Source organism: Topomyia yanbarensis, chromosome 1 (assembly GCF_030247195.1).
Source record: "Topomyia yanbarensis strain Yona2022 chromosome 1, ASM3024719v1, whole genome shotgun sequence".
NCBI lineage: Eukaryota > Metazoa > Arthropoda > Insecta > Diptera > Culicidae > Topomyia > Topomyia yanbarensis.
In genome coordinates, this window is record NC_080670.1 from 206,972,012 (window position 1) to 206,991,930 (window position 19,919).

General features: G+C 42.3%; 1 protein-coding gene across 10 annotated transcripts in view; it reads right to left on the reverse strand.

The window, feature by feature from the left end:
* Positions 1-19,919, reverse strand: part of LOC131689682 (serine/threonine-protein kinase tousled-like 2) — a 295,873-nt gene that overhangs the window by 25,885 nt on the left and 250,069 nt on the right. For 8 of the 10 annotated variants that reach the window (XM_058974962.1, XM_058974952.1, XM_058975008.1 and 5 more), the window contains one exon: positions 5,103-6,796. In XM_058974962.1, coding sequence (XP_058830945.1) covers positions 5,103-6,796 — 1,694 coding nt within the window. Of the gene's footprint in view, positions 1-5,102; positions 6,797-12,386; positions 12,999-13,029; positions 13,423-19,919 lie in introns of those variants that run through there. The other 2 variants (XM_058974971.1, XM_058974998.1) reach the window with 2 other exon arrangements.

The following is a 19,919-nucleotide window of genomic DNA, read 5'->3' on the forward strand; positions in this document are numbered from 1 at the left end:
GAGGTCTTGTCCACAAACACTTTCAAGCGTACTCACAAGCGGATGAAGGAAAAGGACAAAGAGATGCATACTGATCGGATCTCCCTGTCTAACAGATCGTTCTATTGGAAATGCCGGAGTAAGATGACCGTTCAGTAGTAGGCGAGAAGACGAACGTTCACCAATTCGAGAGATTAAATCTACCAGCTCCGAGTTAATACCGAGTGAGCACATGGTGTTGTAAAGAAATCGCCGATTAACCCGATCGAACGCATGGTCCAGATCGAAAGAGATTAATTTTCCTTTTCGTTTTTGAGATATCAGTTGTGCTATGCTGTCCTTCAGTGCAAGTGTTGCTTGAAATATATTACGATCGGGGTTTGAGCATTTTTGTCCGTCGCTTAAAAGTTTGAGAACTCTCAGCACGCTCTCTAATCGTGTCTTCAGAATGCGAGCAAGAATCTTGTAGTCGACGTTAAGCAACGATATTGACCTATATGAACGAATAGTGTTATCAGAGTCCTTCTTTTTTACGAGAACAACTACTCCGTCGACGAATTCAGAGGGAAAATTCCCGCATAATGCTTCATTTAGTATTAAATTGAGCTCTCTATGGATGATGTCAAATGTTTTGAGGTAAAATTCTTTCGGAATGCCATCCGGTCCAGAAGATTTTATCGATGCACTCGTCTTGATAGCGGTGAAAACTTCCATACTGGTAATTTCAGCCATACATGCCGCGTTCGTGTGGGCGTTTTCCGGGATCATCCTGTCGCACTGGAACATGTTGTCGTTTACGCTCTCTCTCTCCTTTCATCCAGATACAGCTCTGAAAAATATTGGAAAATGTGCTGCTCTATTGCTTGAGATTGGTTCCCCCGCAATGTACGTTTCATTTATTCTTGAGAACATTTGATGGAATTGTCTTTGCAGTGTCAGCATTTCGCCTTTCAGTCGGTTAATTGTCGCTAACAGTGCAGGATTGTTGTAATAACCGTCATACGCCTGTCTAAGGAGGCAGTATAGACGTTGGTGCTCACGATTGAATTGATTAAATGCTTGTTTAGATTTCCAGCGATAAAATGATTTTATCTTGGGTTTTACGTACGAAATCCACCATGCTGTCCATAATGAGAAGTTCCGCCGCTGGCGAGTCCAGTATTGTCATTTGATGCTGAATTCTCCAAGCGTTTCTGGAGTGAGGAGATGAGGACGAAGCGACCAAAATCCGCGGCCTCTTTCCCTTCCAAGGTTTGGAAGACACATTTTTATCGTGAGAGCCTTATGGTCTGAGAAGGAGCAGACATGGGTGCTTGCCTCTCGCAGTTGATTTTCAAGTGATGCGCTTATGTAAGCTCGATCCAGTCTAGAACTCGAGTTGTGCAAGACGTACGTGTGTCCTTAGACTCGCGGATGAATTTTCTGCCACACATCGTGTAATCGGAGTTGTCGTTCAATTGATTGTAGGGCTGGACTTCTATTAGGGCCGGTAGAGTCACATTCTCGAAGAACACAGTTAAAATCACCAGCCATGATGAGGTGATCGGTATTGTGCCGTAGATAATAAGGGACGGTGCTATTAAAAAATTTCTCTCGCTCTGATCGATTAGCCGAGCCCGAGGGAGCATAAATGTTGCAGAGTGTGGTGTTTTGTATCCTGAGTGTTATCAGTCGTCCATCCAAACTTTTTTCGATATGCGTGCATTGAATGTGGTCCTTTAGTGCTATAGCTGTTCCTCTTCTTGAGTGGTCCACATTACAGAACACAGAAGTTATAGCCAGGAAGTGTGAGCTGCTCGTTCTCCACCTCTTGTAGGAATAAAATATCGGTTTCCATCATTCTAATGAATGATTGGAGACCGTTTAGTTTCGTTGGGCTTGTTATTGTGTTTATGTTGATACTAGCTATGTTATAACTGCAGTAATCCATTGCAATGGTAATTAATCTAGCAGTACGTTGTTGTTTTCGTGTCGCATTTTTTTCCCTGGCGGTCTTTCGCGGAGTCGTCTGCTGATATTGGAGGTCGTGGAATCATCAGTATCATTACCACTTGGAGGATACTTTCGATGATTATCTGCGCTAGCTTGAGACTGCTGGCTTGGTATTTCAGAGAGAGAATAAAATATTGTATTTGGTCTAAAGTCTGTAGTTGGGGTAGTCTCTGGTTGCCGAATTAGTTGATATTGCTTTGGAGCCTCCGGGGGAGGCGGTGGCGCTATTGTTAGAGTAGAACCTTGTTTGGATAGCGTTCCGTTTTCTGGTTTAGTTGCCAGATTCCTTGTAGGAGCAATGGCTTCTTTAGTTACGCTTGCGTATGATTTTTTAGATTGATCAACTGTTATCTTCTGATACAACAATTTTTTGTTTTGTACACAGGAGATTCCATTGTGTATAAATTCTCCACAGTGACGGCACGTTTGATGTTGGCCGTAATAAGAAACGCATGTTGTTTCTCCATCAATTGTGATGTACGACTCGATATTTTTCTTGACGATCATTTTCACCAGACGAATTCCAGAAGGGAGGCCCCCAAATAGAAATTTTTCGTCCCACAAAAGTTCGCGAATAGATAGCACGTCTCCATAATCAGTCATGGCTTCAGCGATTCTTTCGTTTGATACATTTTCAGATAGATCATGTAGCTTAACTTCCACAGCTCCATCCTCCATCAAGATTCTTAATTTGTATACCTTCCCTTCTACTTCTGTTTCGTGTCGATTGTCATGTTCATCCACAATTCTTTGTGCGGGTTCAAGGTCGTTTGTCTTGATAAAAATACATCCGAGATTACGACTGCACTGGATACGTACGATTTGCTCTTTCTGCAATTCGAGAGTTGTACCTATGAAGTGATGAAGCTCTTCAAACGAGGGTTTTTTCGGCACATTCGCATAGTCAATGCGAAATATGTTTTCACGCCGACTCATTCCGACACTGAGACGCCCGACCGATACTAGTTTTTCCGACTAATTCGCCCGTTTAAGACTTGCGCTTGCGAGAATAAAGACTTCTGCTCGACTCGAGAGTTGAGCGCAAAGTGAGAGCTGAAAGACCTTCACAGATTTTGGATACAAGTATAACACCGTGAGCTTGTGTGTGTGTTGTTGTTCTTTAACGTCTGCTGTCTCGAAAGCGACTACAATGGGGCTACTATTTTCTGATTTTAGAAGCCTACTTGATCGCATTCAAAGGTGCTTGTAGCTGCTCAAAGATGTTGTGAGTTGTTTCAGCGATAGCCTTGATGATGTGGTCCAGTGAGTCTAGTGTTCGCTGACTGCATGAAGGAACTGCATGATAAGTTTAAACTCATGCTTTTAGGTGTTGCCATGTACACGTTCTTCAGAAGCATCCAAATTTTTACTACCTTTAACTGAACAAGCACCGCCAATTTCCCAGAGCTGAATAAATTTGCGATCTTGCTCGAAAATGCGTCAGACATTAGTAGTAGTCGTAGAAAGGCTGCATAACTGCCATCCGTCCTTGCGGTTCTGTTGAGTGCTCTAGGAATAGAATAGAAACGATCAAGATAGTAACGCTCTTCCGAATAGCTGCTTCCTGGTAGTTTCATTGTTAAGTGGAAAGTGATCTGTCGTTCTTCTGCTAAAGCTGTTCGCAGCCAGCTAGGTTGTCCTTGGAAAAGATCACATGCTTCTAGGGAGAAAATTCTGAATTGCCTGACGTAATAGCTTTAAACCGATTGGCAAATCTGTGAAGGCCATAGTGCTGTAACTCCCGATGACATAGGGTATCTTCTTCGTCAGCACTGTTCAGTTGTGGTAGTCGTGTATGAATGAGCTATTGTATTAGAGGCCATAATCAACTGGTTCTTACCGGTTATGGGCATGATGTGGCTTATATCAGTATAACTCACGAATCGATCATAGACGACTAGACAGCCACAACTTGCCTTTGTAGTTTGGGATTCTGCGTGGCACACGATCTTGTTCCAGTAACTAAAGCGTTATCACACAGATGAGTGGCGCTTCGTGTATGGCTTGTAGCCAGGTTGACTCGAACTGGTTGCTGGTGAAAGACACACAGTGAATTTCAAAGGTGTTGGGATCGTTTCGAGCTTCTAGATAGCAGGTCGTATCTGGTGACTGTAGCTTCCAGCTGTAATTTAACTCAGCATAATTTAGGTGATTTAAAAATTTCATTTAACTTACATTAGCTTCCCTACTCGGTTGATATGATCCAACAAATCCAAATTTTACTTCGCGATTTTTTGTTATCTAAAACTGACATGTGCGGAAATCTTCAGCAAATTTCAGGGAAGTTTTGTGAAGTTCGGAGAAATACTGCAAATATCAAAGTAGATCTGGGAATGCCAAGAAGGTTTTTCGAAATTCAGGGAAATGCTGAATCCTTCCAAGAATTTTTGATCTAGCTTCAGAAACCTCGAAGAAGCTGTTCGAGCTTCAGGGAGCATTTTTACAATCGTCAAGGAAAATCAAACCAAGAAGTTCTAAACTCTGCAAACTTCAGAGAAAAGGTTTAGGAAATTTCTGTGATTTTCAGTGAGATTCTACACACTAAAAGGAAGATCAGCATGCTTTTGAAAAGTTCAGCAAACTTTAAAAAAGTTCGACGAATCACAGGGAAGATCTGCGAATATCAGAAATGTTCTATATGCTCCAGGGGTACTGCGAACTTGAGGAACGTTTTCAAGTCAATTTTGGGGACTGTAAGGTAGTGTCGCCAACTTTACAGAACGTTCCATTTTTCTGCGAATTCGCTGCAGATAAAATGGGCGAACGTCAAAGAATCTCTGCAGACATAAATTTGCGTGCTTTAGAAAATCACCTAATCTAAAGGGAAGTTATAAGAGCTTCAGAAAAGTCCTATGAACATAGAGGGGATCTGTAAACCTCTGTGAAGCGTTTCAATCTTCGAGTTATTTCTGTGAATTTGAATTTGAGAGATTAAAGCAATTTTACGAACTTTAGAAAAGTTAGCAAAGTTACAAAGGATCTCTCACTTACTATATTGAAGCCAGAGCAATTCGGCGGAGTCGCTTCGGACGCTACTTTACTAACTTGGGTGTAACATTTCATTTTCATTTCTTCAGCATATATGGGTACTCTTCGTCCGCAAAACAAAAAAAAACAATCAATATACTCACTTTGCCAGCTCCTGAAATGCGTATCCGTCGGTCCAGTTCTCCTGGAAGGTCGCCCCGACCCGCTGCGTTACGAACTGTCCCAACCGGAGCCGGTTCTGCATGCACTTCTGCCGGGCTTCCTTCTTTTCGATGTTGCTCTTCTGCTTCAGCAGCTTCTTCACCACATCGATGCACTTGTTGATGTGGCTCTTGTGCTGCTCGATCACCTTCTGGTGGGCGGTGATTTGACACTTCTGCTCGTCCGATAGCCGCGACAGTTCGTCGACCCGGGTCCGCGACGTTTCGAAGTCCGTCTCGCGGTCACTAATATCGGACAGGGTAAGATCCGTTTGAACCAGTTTGGACACCATGAGGGGAGCCGGTGGTGTCAGAGGTTGGGATTGCTGTTGTAGCTGCTGCTGTTGTTGCTGCAGTTGGGCATTTGATTGAGCTAACGATTGGACAGTGGGTATGCTGCTGTGATTACTACTGCTGCTGCTGTTGTTGTTGTTGCTAGTGTTGGTACCGTTGTTGGCATGATTTAACGACGCTAGACTAGTAATGGCTAGTGAAGAATTTGGGGTCCCCAAGCTGGTCGGCGAAGGTGTAACCACTTGCACCTGTGACACTTGCGACTGTGTCTGTACCTGTTGTTGCTGTTGTTGTTGCTGCTGTTGTTGTTGCTGTATAACAACGGTAGGTGGCAGGGGAGGTGGCGGAGGCTGAGAATCTCGATCTCGATGCGATTGTTGTTGCTGGGCATTCGAAACGACGACACCAGCGGCGGAAACAACAGGTGAGGATGAGTTTAGTAACGACGACGTGGCGGATACTGATGATGGAGGAACTAGTGTGGAAGATGCGACGCTGGCGCGTTGAGAACGCACGTACAATTCTTGTGCCGCTGCGGCGCTGGTTAGGTTACCACTGGAGGTTACCACAGAACCGAGCTGTGGCTGAGGACTAGGTGGATACATTGGATACTGACCATGCTGCTGGGGGCTGGGACTTTTGGTGGAAACCTGCTGGCTTTGCCCTTGGCTTCCACCGATGCCACTGCCAGGCTGGCCGGGCTGTGCCTGTGGGCCAGAATTACTTATTGCTCCTAGGGGACCACCGACTCCGGTTCCGGCCGGGTGGGGCCGATGCGGACTGCTTACCGGATGCTTGGAAAAGTAGTCATTGATTTTCTTACTATCGCCTAATGGTGGTATCGACAAACGCGGACCCTTAACACTATCTCTATCACGAATATGACCAGCGCCTCCTCCCCCGCCCGGACCGCCATTGTCGTCCGGTGCTTTCCGCTTTCGCTTTCGATCCGACGGCGTCCGGGGAATCTTCTCCGGCGTCGGAGTATTGATTATAGTCTCTAGCTCCTTATCACTATGCGACGAACCGGTACTCATGTTCGAGTCCTGATCCTTGTTGTTATTAGTGTAGTGGGACTGTTGTTGCTGCTGCTGCTGCTGCTGCGCCTGATGTAAGCTAGTGAGCGAACCGTGCTGCGGCACTAGACCCAATCCACTGACAGCCAACGTTGCCTGCTGCTGCTGGGGATTGCTGTAATGCGGCGGAGGCGGTGGCGGCGGCGGTTGATGCTGCACCGAGTGTGGCTGCTGCGGTTGTAGATGATGCGAATGGAGATGATTTTGGCCGACCTGTTGTACTATAGTTGTCTGTGGTGCCATCTGCAACTGAGTACCGGCAGACATCTGGAAGAGAGGAAAAAAATAAGACGATAAGAATTTATGGTAGCCGAATGAGTACTAATAGAATATCGAAATTGAAGGTTGAACTGCACGATTATGACTCGAGGCAAAACTCTTGATCTGCTTGCAGATCCAAAAATTGACTTTTAAAAACAATTTCGTACGAAGACTTTCTTCAATACAGTACAATAGTTTTCCAGTAAAATCATGCAATCTAAAAAAAATCATGGAAATCAGCATACTCTCAACGATAAATATTGAAAACGATATTTATCGTTGAGAGTATTCTGATTTCCATGATTTTTTTTAGATTGCGGTATGAAAAAAAAATCATCGAGTGACCATGGGTGAGCCGTGCCAGTCGAAGGCCACAAGCCCAGTACTAACTCGCACCATAAACTATTGGAAATAATCTAATTTGATAAAGCACTTGTCCGGGTGGTAATCTTTGCAAGCCTTTGGACCCATGGACTCAAAAATTCGTCACGGTATATGACGTCAGCATACTAATCGCAACTCACCCTACGTGACTCTTCTTTTTCGTTTCTGACGATTCACTTCGCGTGACGTGAAACGTCCATTTTACGATCATCCTTGGACCCTATTCTCACAGTCACGTCAACTAGTTATTAAAAGAAAATTTCCTTTTAATCACTAGGTGACGTGACTGTGAGAATAAGGCCTCTTATTCTGCACGACGTGTGACGTGAGACGACTAAACTCACCTCAATTTTCTCGCCCTTTTCGGGGAGTCGACTCGGGTGAGATGAAATTCCCCGTTGCCGTTAAATGGGCGTCTCACGTCACCCGTAGTGGCCCTTCAGAATTGTGAGCAAAATCACGTAAAGGGAGGTGTCTAGTCGTCAGACGCCGCGCAGAATAAGGCCGGGTAAGGGGAAATCACAGCTCACCCGAGTCGACTCTCAAAATTGACTGGCTTGTTGTGCGCGGCATGTGACGTGATATGACTAATCTCACCTCACTCTACGTGACTTTTTTCACCCTATTCTGAAGTCACTACGAGAGATTCCCATTAAACGGCAAAGGGAAATTTCGGGTCCTATTCGCAGTCACGTCACCTAGTGACTAGAAAAAAAATTCCTTCTAGTCACTGAGTGACGTGACTGAGATTTCTCGTTTTGCGACTCAGTATTGACACTGCTGTGAAAATATACGCCCTGCTTCCAGCTTCCCGAATCTTATGCATTCTTAGACATTTTTCAGGCCAAACGCATGCATAATTTCCGGTTGATGAAAAAATCGTCACGCTTCACTTTAATACCGAATTATCGTTGAATATTATGTTCTATGGCCTTCGTTTTCGCACACTACAGTCAAGTTGACATCGTAAACCAATTCATAGCACCAACAGTTGTACTCCTTCTCTTTATACAGGCATGGATCCGAGTCACACCGCTTGAAGCCCAATACTCCAATTCAGAATACTTGTTTATTGGCTGTATCTACACCAACACAGTCCTTGGTTGTATATACACAACAGTCTTTGGAGTTGTTTTCTTTGGCCGGGGCTTCTGTCGCAATAGTTCCTTCCTCGTCATCTTCGTGAGCATCCTACTACTGAATTTCCGCACCAACATGTTGCTCAGCTTCTTCTGGTTCAACTGGTTCCGCAGCTGGTTCTTCTTCTTCTGTCACCTGATCCATCTTAACTGGGAGTTTCGTTGGTTTAGGCTCAGCTTCATCAGCATCCGGTTTAATTTCATCTTCCTCAATCGGTTCTTTAAACTTTTCGTCAGCAGCGACAACAGTAGCAGCTGTAGTTGCTGGTTCTTCAGATTCTATGAAAGGAGCATTGGTTTCTATTCTACGACTTCATCAGCCATTGGGCCTGTTTTTTTTTTTCTTCTTCAGAGACAACAGCTCCATCTTTGGCGGGTTTCGGTGCATCAGTAGAGATGGGTTGGATTTCTACATTGTCAGCCGAAGCCACTGGTTTATCCTCTTCCGGTTTCTGAGTATCGCCTGACTCTAGAACTTCCTTGTCTTCATCCTTGAAAGGTATGGACGGCTGTTCCGGAATCATCTTCTTCCTCTTCCGTTTTTTCCAGTAGTTTCTATCATCGCCCGTTGGTTCTGCTTTAGCTGCATTTTTCAACGGAGCGATGGTAGTCTTCCGGTACTGGTTTCTGTTCTTCCTAACAAGAGATTGATGGTGAAGTGGCTTTGTCCTTTTCAGCAACTGGTTTCGCTTCTCCTTTTGCTTCTTGTTCATCCTCAACTTCACTAATCACTTTTTGTTAAACAGGTTCATTTCTACTTCAATCGATTTCTGATTGCTTGCCGGTGCTGCCTCTGTCGACTTCAACACCTCTTCTTCCTTCTCAGTCTGTTTCTTTTTGCCCACTGTTTTACAACCGGTTTCACCACCTCGTCTTGTTGGACAGGTCTTTTAGCGCTAATCGTTGCTGATTCGGTTTCAATTGGTTTCTCCTCTTTAGCTGGTTTTTCATGGCTAAAGATTGCCGGTATTTCCTCTGTTGCGTCCTTTTCTACTGGTTGCTGGCGTGTCCGGTTCCACAAGTTCAGCCGGTTTCTCCTCTTCCTGTCCATGTTTATCCAAAGTTGGTGTCACTGTTTCATGTACATCAGCTTCGATTTTCTTCGTCGCTTCCTCCCTCTTCTGCAACGACATCATGGCTCACTGGTATATGTTCCTGATTGTTTTCGGAACAAACATTCTCGTCCTCAACTTTAACTTGTACTAGCAGGGACTTCCTCGTGTTCCTTGATTAGATTGTCCGCTTTGAGTGGCATCTGCGGATGTATTTCTTCAACTGGCATTTCCGGTGCTGCATCTTGGCTCAGTGGTGCACTTGTGGTTGGTTGTCTTCCTTTAGCTAGTTTCTCCTCCTCGTCGTGTTCCGGTGCAAGGACGGTCTGTGTCCTAGCTGGCTGCTCTTCAGCAGGTTTCTGTTCCTCTTCTACCCTTGATACCGCTGGTATGTCGGGTTCAACCTTCTTCAATTGGGCCAGCTTTATCATCAACCGATTGTTCGACGGCAGCTGATTTGGCAGTTGTAACTTGAGCTTCTTCATCGTGACTCACAACTGGAAGATCTGGTTCAGGTTCTCCTGAAAGGTAGACGCAGAAGTTATTACGCACAGATCGAATACAGGCGTGAATATCTAGGTGTTCTAGAGTAATCCGCTCTAGCAAACAGTAAGTCCGAAACGAAAAGGGTTCGAGAGCGGCCCTTCCCGAAACTGAGAGTATCAAGGTGTATCAACTGACAATGGTTCTCGTGGATCGGCAGTTGGAATCCTACGCTGTGGGAGATGTCGAAGAAGCGTTGAACAGACTCGATACTGTCAATTTCGAACAGCGATAAGCACACCACCACCCAACGTCTTATTAATGTTGAGGGCGTTGTGGTCAAAGTTGTAGATATCAAATGCTGAACCAAGCACCTGGCGAATCAGAGAATGGTTGGCCAAATTTCGATCGAGGCCATGACGTCATAAAAGCAGCCCGTGGTCACGAGCAAATAGCTGTTGATGAATTTGAACCCCCGACGTTCGATTGTAGTAGTAGCAGAGAACGTAGGAATGTTGCATTTTGGAGCGAGTTCGGCGGTTTTTATATCACTTTCACAAAATCGGACGATCACTGGTATGACTATAGCTGCGTTTTTCAGCAACGATGGTAGCTTACGACGAGAGGTAGAAACGCATCAGTCGACGGCTTGGAAGACATCTTCTCTACTTACGCACACATGATCAGGACGTCTGCTGAACGCGGTTGCTCGGGAGTCCAGGGCTTCCACAGTACCAACTGCGTTGCGGCGCAATATTCGTTTTAAGAAGATACTTCTTCATAATTACCGATTATGACGGAGTCCTCGACAGGCTCGTTGAAGGACCGAGATGAATCAGCGGATGGCATGCTTCTTCTGAAGGTAGAGGAAAATCGATCTGTGAGCATTATATGTCCTGGGTACGGCTTTCCTCAAATTTCCTGAACAGTATGCCTAGCGGTCATGTATCAGAGTTAGGAGCTGTATCATAGTACTTTGGGTGAACTGCAAGATTGAAGAATATGAAGTTCAAAGTGCTGACGTCACTACCTTTTTACTGAATAACTTTGATCTCGTTGTTGCAGTTTAACTCTTCTTTGGATATTTTTCCGACCATCTACTTGCTAACGCCTGGATGAAAGCGGGAATGATATAACAAGTGCCACTGCTTAGGAGATGAAACCGGATCAGTGTTGCTGTTATCGACTAGTTTTCGGCCGCCAAAAAGAATACCAAAGCAGCATGTTTCGTTTAAATTGTTCCGCTTGGCTATTGCGAAGTTCTTTACTGAACACAGATGGGTGAAGTATTCACCAGAAGGACGAAGTGCAAGATTTCAGCGGGCAACTTCCCCCTTGTGCGTTACGGCATGGCGTAGACCTCTAGCATAGCAAGGACATATCATCCACTGTTCCTCCTCTTATGAAGATTTTCAAAGTGCTCTTTTATAGGTATCAATTAATCTCTCTGCAAGGCCGTTTGATACAACGATGTAGCTTTCTGGTCCAGGATTGCGTTGTCGTGACGAAACTGATCTCCATCTGATCACTAGCGAATTGTCTTTCATCGTCTCTCACCAGTACGTTCCGAAACTAGTAAAAACACTGTGCAGCATGTATCCTTCGTCTGGATCACTTTGAGAACGAATTCACTAAAATGAGGTAGTCTGACCTTTCACAGGGCTAGCATAATCTGGATGTATCTACAGCCGCAGTTTCTCCAAGTTTGTGTTTCTGTCGATTTTCGCCTCACTGTAATACGTGTTACGGTTTGAACCAATTTGGAAATATCTTCGTCGTACGAACGTGCAATGGACCGCATTCGGTCAACATTAGTGTCCCTTGTGCAGTTGCCGAAGTACCCGTTTCCTGAACAATTGTGGCACCACTTTTCTTTCACTATGTATTAGACCCCCGTCCACAACTGGAAGAACCGCTCGTCCCAAGTTAGCTGCCGCTCCTCATTTTCGAATGTTCCAGCATTTGTTTGATGGCACTTTTAACTGTGCACTCCAGTTCCATGGCTGCTATTTCGAAATCCTCTTCCGTTTGAATATCGGCATTAATTAGGCGCGAAAGCACATCTGCATATCTAAAGTAATTAGTTGACATGTAGTGAATGTCTAAGTCATACAGAAGAAACTAACTAAATTTGTCGATGAAAGGCTTTGATATGTGAAAAATGGTTTTGTAGAATAATTGTCCATGTAACTCATTAAATTATTTAAAATGCGACATATTATATTTTTCGAAATCAATTTTGAATTGTGTACAGCTGGTGGCTCATTCGGTCAATCAAAAGCACTATCAGGAAACTTGGGTGGTCCTGGCCGAAACCAAACCACAAAAACAGTATCAGTACTTGTTTGTTGGTTACCACCATAACGGCACACACTGTCAAAATCAAATCCTATTCGAGAGCCAGTTCTTTTTTTTCTCAATACTTAATTCAACATTTCTGAGTGTCACTCCCATCGATAACATCGCACTAGACAACCCCATAATTTCCCTCGCATTCCCTTATCACCACAACAAACTCTGCCACCAATTAACAATTACTTGTCAAATCCATCTCGGCACCACCGAGCGCTGCTGCTGCTGCTGTTGATTGTTGAACCGAACTGTCCTGTACATCCACTGTCGCCGCCACTGCTGCTGATCGGTGCCTTCCACCGCATCCCGACGCGGAGAATGACAACCAACCAGCAGAATCTCGTCCGATGGCAGCGCTGCCCAGTGGTTGTCCTTTGGAACTAAACCAAGTCCCCAAATTGGTTCCTTTCTCGAGGTTTTATTTCGCTGATGCTTATTTTCAAAGTGCCAAATGGGGCTCCGCACTGTTGGAAACGGTGCTGCTCCCCGCCGTTGTTTTTGTTGTTGTTGTTATCGCTGTTGCTGCTGCTGTATGCACTGACAAACTTGAACGACGACGACAACCACGACGTCTGGTTGCTAATCAGATAAACTCAGTTTCTCGTCGCTCTACACGGTTCTCTTTGTTGCTCTCACTCGCTCTCCGTTGTCCGTATGTATCATCATCGGCACACATCGAAATCAATATGGCTGACAGCACACATTTTTCCCCGACCGTGTTTCGGGACGGATGAAGTTAATGAAAAATTTTTGCGAATAATTAATCGTTGTTCTTAATTAAGGCCTACGTAGTATTCACTGAACTTGAGTTTTAATTTTTCACACTGACCGTGATTAGTTTTGATCGAAAAAGTCTCACAAGGGCGTGTGTGTGAGCCTCTTCTCCCGTACCCATAGACAGTGGAGATACTATAGCGGTGACGGCAGAGGTGCCCTCTGTCTTGGTCAGAGTTCCGATGATTTTATCCTTTTTTCCACCATTATCACGACATTACTTCCTACGGTTTCCATTACACACAACCGCCAATTGATAAATTTTCGTCTTTAGACACTGTCCACCATGTTTCGGTGACAAATCTGTACACTATTTTCACCTATGATTTAGTGTGTATCAGTTCCGTCCCGTTGGGAGAGAAAAAGTTTTTCCTTTTCGATATGCCATACACACAACCCGCCGGGAGACACACCACACTGCGTATATATCTTGGCGAACAGCACACAACTCTGTCAATTTTCCGAACTAGTTATTAAACAAAATGGCGAAAGAAGTACACAGCTAAAATAGAATATAAACTTTTTTTTTCGAGATTCACATCCAAAGGCAGTCTCTCTTTTTCTGTGTATCATCCATCGCTTACGGCGTGTGTGTGTGTGTGTGCGTATTCCGATCGAATTATAATCATGCGCGATTTTCTGCCGTCTGTTTTTCGATTCGATCGCCTGTGTGTGTGTTTGTGGTGGTGACGATGGGATGTCGCGCGGCATCATCGCAATTCTGTGCGATAATAGTCGGCATAGGAGTGTGGTGTGACGCAAGGGGTATTATGTTGCAGACGTGATTACGCTACCCACTGGGATGGATGTGTTGCAAATAACGAATTATGTGAAAGAGCAGTGGTTATCAACCCCTTCGAATTGTACGCACTTTTTAAAGAAAAGGATTCTATCGATCCGCTAAACATTGGATTTTTTCAACGTTATTTGGTTTTTCATAACAGGTGCATTATAAACTTTGAAAATAATTTGGTACGCAGTTAGACGATACCAAACATTGTACAGTTACTGAGGACACTTAAAAATACGTTAGTCTTTTTTATTTTGATTATATAGGTTTAAACTTTAGGGACTTCTTTTTCGGGTTAGGGAAATCTCTTTGGAAAAATCTCTAACCCTATGTGCGGGATTGGGAATCGAGCTCAGGTGAGCTGCGTACAAGTCAATCGATTTACCAACTGCGCTATGCCCGCCCCTATACGTTAGCCTGTCCAAAAGTAGAAGCACTCTAATACAGACCCTATGATTCGACTTTATCAGCAAGACTGAATACGTTTGCATTGCTTTTATTTTGGCACCTTGAAGAAGCGGCAATAAAACTCGTGGTGATCGTAGTAGTTTCTTTCCTGTTTCTGTTATTGTTCGAACAATGTTGTATAAAAGAAGCCCAATTGCTTAGTATACAGTATTCACTTGTTTTACAATCACAGATAGTTGCAAGAATTATAATTAAAGTAATCAATTATCCGGCAATTCGTCGCACATTTTGAAAACGCGAGGCTCAGAAACCAATCATTTTAAAATTTATTGCATACTAATTCTGGGAATCAATTATTTCTCTTATTCGGAAACCAGAGACAGACGGAATTCTGCAATGCAAGAATGTCTGAACATTAGAAAACAAACTCGTTATCGTGGAGTTTGTATAGAAAAGTATAAAAATCATCAACCGCAAATATAACGGGATCCATCCTGAAGAAGGCAAACATGGAATTCGAAATGATAGAAGTTCATGGAAACACAAACGTAGGAGTTCATGTCGGTGGGAGGGAGGAGTTCAAGATTAAATCAAATTAATTCAGTCCATTTCCATATTACATCATTCGAACAATATTTTACTAAATTTTATCCCACCTTGAAGAAATGCGATGTATATTATAACTCAAAATTACTTTTGTTTCGAAATTTTGCAGTCTTTTTCACATAATTGTACAGGGAATCCTATATTTTGATTGCGTTACAATAAAAATTAATATTCCTATTTTTTTTAAAGAGTGGTGGAATACTGAAAGAAAGACCGGCAATTTTGACTTTTTTTTCAGAACATTGCTAATTCGAATAGTAATTGGTAATGATAATCATATGCAAAATATAAGCTTTTTCCGATAGCTCCAGTTCAAGTTTCGAGGTTTCAAGTTTCTATAGCAATATATATATTTCACAGTAACTCTGCATACTTATTTTATAACAAACAGCTTTGTTGCAGATCGCATATTGAATGGAGGTTGCCCTAAAAAGGCATTTAACTTTCAAGACCAAATTTTTTTTTTTTAATTTCCTATTCTAAGCATGTGCGCGAAAGAGAAGCAAAACATAACTTTATATGAGAATATCATTTTACTGCAAAATCGGATCAATTCGCAGTCTTCGGAAATGGCGATCCTTACACTTTAAGCTATATATCTGCAGATTTTGGGATACACAAGATGATACTGGCACAAAAGAATTTATTGTTTTCATTGCCCATTTTTCATATATTTTCACATACAAGCATTCTTGTGAGTGAACTAAAGTTTTCGAAAAAGCTTATATATGAAAAATGTTATTTGAAGCTAGTTACCGTTAGAATTAAGTGTTTCGAAAAAAAAATCAAGATTGTTGTCATCTAGTGGGTAATCCATAACTCGGGAGTCGCGACTTCACTTGGGAGCTATTTGAAATCTAATAATCTTCAATGGGATCGCGTTTGAATGGGAAATTCTCAAATTATTCTTTATGATAACAGTGATGGTTTGGAAAAGAACCTTCGATGTTTGCGTTGTTGTTCATCGGTTGGATGCAACTGATTTCTGTCAGCATGACATGGTTGCTGTAGGTGTAGATCGATTATTATTTTACCATGTGTTGTATAGTAGTCTTGACCTATGATATGAAGAGTACAAAATATATCTTCTGCTTACAACATTGACGCTATTTTTTACCAAAACCGTCATCAGCGCTAAACATTTCAAAACATTGCCGGTTGTAGTATACATTTCGCCAGATACAACTTTTATAGAAAAGCAGGTATTCGTCACACGTTATTTATTATTGATTGTTGGTTCGGGAGGTTTTAACATTCACATTTCAAAGTAGAAAAATATGAAATGATAACCTTCGTATTATCTCTAATTCTGCACAAGAAACACTTAAAGGTACATGCATTGATCTCTTGTTTGCCAAAACGCCAATATAGAAAGCCAAAAATATACTTTCATATCATGAAGCAATGCTTTAATTGTCCAGTGGTTTAATTTTTAATCTGCAATACACAATACATGATAAAATAATTACCGATTGACGACCTATGCTCAAACCAATCATATCAAAATTGCATTCAGATGTGTCTGAACATAGAGAACAGAATTCAGCAGCATTCATCAATGTTCGAATACAGTGCATCCCTCAGGTGACTCACACTTAATGCCAAAATATCCTGACTCCTGCGTGTAGAAGACAAAAGGTTAAGTCGCCGTGAATGCCTAAGCTTGCTCATATCACTCTATTCCACACTTTTCTAAACTTTCCTCCATCAACTCCTTGCTCTTCCTTGAGTACTATCGCTCTTAATATTGAGAAATATTTCATACCGTCCTTGCCAATTAAATGTCGTTACAACATAAAAAAAACAGAAAAATAGACTCACTCTTAGTCGTTAATAAAAAAGAAAAAAACAATGCAAACATCAATGATTCTGTTCCGAATTACTTGAAAATTCCCCATTCAAACTCCATTCCGTAGAATATTGTTAGATTTGCAACACGTGTCCGATCCATAATCACGACACTCCGGTTATGTCACAGAAAACCCATCTTTTAACTGAAATTTTCATTCGTAGCCTAATTGGCTGGCCATCGTATGAAATTAGTTTACTTCCATCGTCAAAGTGGTGGAGCTTCGAGCGAAAGCTGTTGAAGGCTTGCGGCTAGGTGTATGTAATTAGCGGGAACCAATCAGGAGTGAGCTTCAGGCAGATAATTTAAAATCGGGTTTCCCGTGTATGCATTCTGATATCGACCCATCGGATAAAAAAAAAGAAAATTGGTGAAAGAAAAGATTTAATTCTAGGTTCACGGTTTGATAGCGCTGAAAAGGGCTAATAGTTTTCCAAAGAAAATGTTCTCTGCGCGGGAGATTTTTGTTCCAATTCCCCCGTTACTAGCACATAATCCTAATAATCACCTCTTTCCGATGTTGAAATGAAGTCTTCGGCTATCCAACAGGATCCAATCACGAACTGAATTCGGTCGGGTGCTAAAAAATCCGATTTTTTGTTTTGTTGAATATGCTATTTTCCAACCATCAGAAATGAAAAGAATCGGATAGCAGGTAACGACACAAAGTGATCCATTAACTAGCGACACACAGCACACTAATATTTCCTTCTCTGTATTGTACAACTCTTTGAGGAGATGCTTCGCGTTCACTCTAAACAGTTCATGCTAGATTAGACAACAGACTCTACAAGATTATCGCAATTGTTTACTTCGCGTTGTGTCAAGAAGAACAGTATGTATTTCTATTTTATGGGTTTACCAAAAATTATCACAATAAGTAATGCATTTTACAGACACACCTGAGAAAAGGTTGATGCGTTTGAAGGATGTCAATAACAACAAAAATGCTTCCGTTCTTGTGATGCAGGTTGAAGAAAATGTGAATTGGTTTGGTCTAAATGTTGATAAGCTAGTGGCTTAAGCTCTCGACGGAGCGGCAATTATGTCTGCAGAAAAGGGCGGAACCCTAGTATTAGTCAAACAGCAGTTTTCTAAAACTGAGCATATTCACTGTAGGGCACATATTTTAAATCTTGTGCTATTACATGCTTGTGTGGACGACAATAGAACATCACGATTTTTTAACCCATTCATGCCCATGTTGTTTGTGGACAACAACGTTTTTAAACAGCTATAACTTTCGATTGAGGCAAGATTTGCTCACAAAAACAAGTAAGGCTAATAAATGTGACTATTGGCTTTCATTTGAGTATTAACGGTTACAAGGATCAGCTCTAGAACTGAAGTTATTACAATTAGTCTGAGTGAACTCCAATGGAGCAGTGCTGCCAGGGACCGTTTACGTTGACGACGGAAAATGAATTTTTCATATAACTTCGTTATGTTGCAATATTATTGAAAACTGATAAAACTTATCAATTTAAACTATTTTTGGCTACGTTTTCCACTCAGTTGGACTATTGTAAATATTCCAGGAGAATTGTAGTGAGCATTAAAAGGTAAAAATTGAGCAGCTTCTAGCACTGCAAGGAAAGCACCTACCTTTATGCAAAAAGGTTTTTCGAGTTTCTTGACCTCACCGTTTTAAAGGAAAAATAGTTTTGAAACCCTACATGCACTAGAAAAAAGTCGGGCATGAAAGGGTTAAAACACTATCGTCGATTGCAGCTTTTTTTTCGCAGCCTACAAAAATAAATCGAGCTGAAAAATTTGGTTGAGCGCGAGGATTGTCACCTGTGTTGCATGCATTTTTGCTTGAGTTCAGCACAGTGTTCCAGTTGAAGGTTTTCGCTGCTATCTTTGCAGATAATGACTGATATTCTCTACAGAATTCTGTGAACTAAAGAGCCTGACATATTGGAACGCATGAATGCTGTTCAGCTATGCCGAATCACCATTCAAAAATTAAAAACGGTCACAATTTGGAAGATGTCTTCAAATCCATAGTCTACATCGTTGGCAATGCAGAATTGGGCAAGAAACAAACAAAACATACTTTCCATAACCTTTTCAATGGCATAATCGAACGTGTGATCCACGCAATAAACGGCCGATTCAAATCGTTAGAAAAAATACGTTATGTTGGCCTTCTAAGTGCAGATAAATGTTCGAGATATGAAGCATCATTTCCAAAAGAATAGCTGCAGTCCGTGATGGTACCGCTTGACTGTTTTGATGGTACGACATTAACCAATGGACTAAAAGTGTTATTTTCTAAGTCTGAATTCAGAAACAAAAAGCTCAGTGAAATACTCGAGTTAATATTGAACTCGGCGACGCCTTCTCAGAGTTACAAAGTTGTCAAAAATTTTGTGGGAACTCTGCCTAGTGCAACAGTTTCAATAGAGCGTTCTTTTCTGTGCTTCGTGGGATGAAAAAATATCTACGAACACAGATGTGTGAAGGCTATTTAATCTGATGCTAATGACAGTAGAAAGTAGGTTATTGAAAGAGCTACAACAGCATCCAAATTTTTATGAAGAAGTGATTGACTTGTTTGCTGCCTATATTGATTGTCTAATTCGGCTTCTTTATAAATAATTATACGACTAAAAATGAAGTTTTCTGTGCCGAATTTCACATGTTACCAAAATGCACATATATTTCCCATATTCGTAGAAACTGAATGAACAGGTTCACCCGTCTTCTCTGATTAAACAGAAAACTTTCGTTCCTGCCGCAGCAATCGGTGGATAGATATCGCTACGGCAGCGGCAATTGGTTAATAGTTTTGGTGGAATGTTTTGTTGCTGAGGAAGTTGGCGAAGAGGTCCTGTGCACGTGAGTTCAACTGGACGATTCGACGGCGGGCTGAGATAGAAAGGTGGTGAATAAGCTGCGGTAGAAAAAACGCTCCGGCTAAATTGGTCTTTTGGTAGACGAGTAAGCGTTTTGCGATCCGGCACGACAATAAACGAACCACGCGAGGGCGCCTGCGAAGCGCGTTAAGCATTGAAGCCGAGGTGCTACGGCAGGAAGGCGACCAAAATAACATGCCTGATGGGAAGGCGCTCGTGAGTACCTAGTGGAGCATCGTTGTGCTAGGGCAGGAATTGAGGAGTGCGGAATAGATTAGCATTCTGGAACATAGGGAGTGAGGAGGAGGAGGAAAATAGAGTACGACGAAAATTGCTTAATATATGTTCAAATTGAAGCTTTTTGGGATTTTGAATTTGGTTTGGAAAGCTAAATTTAAGCTATTTACCAATACACAAGTGACATCGAGAAA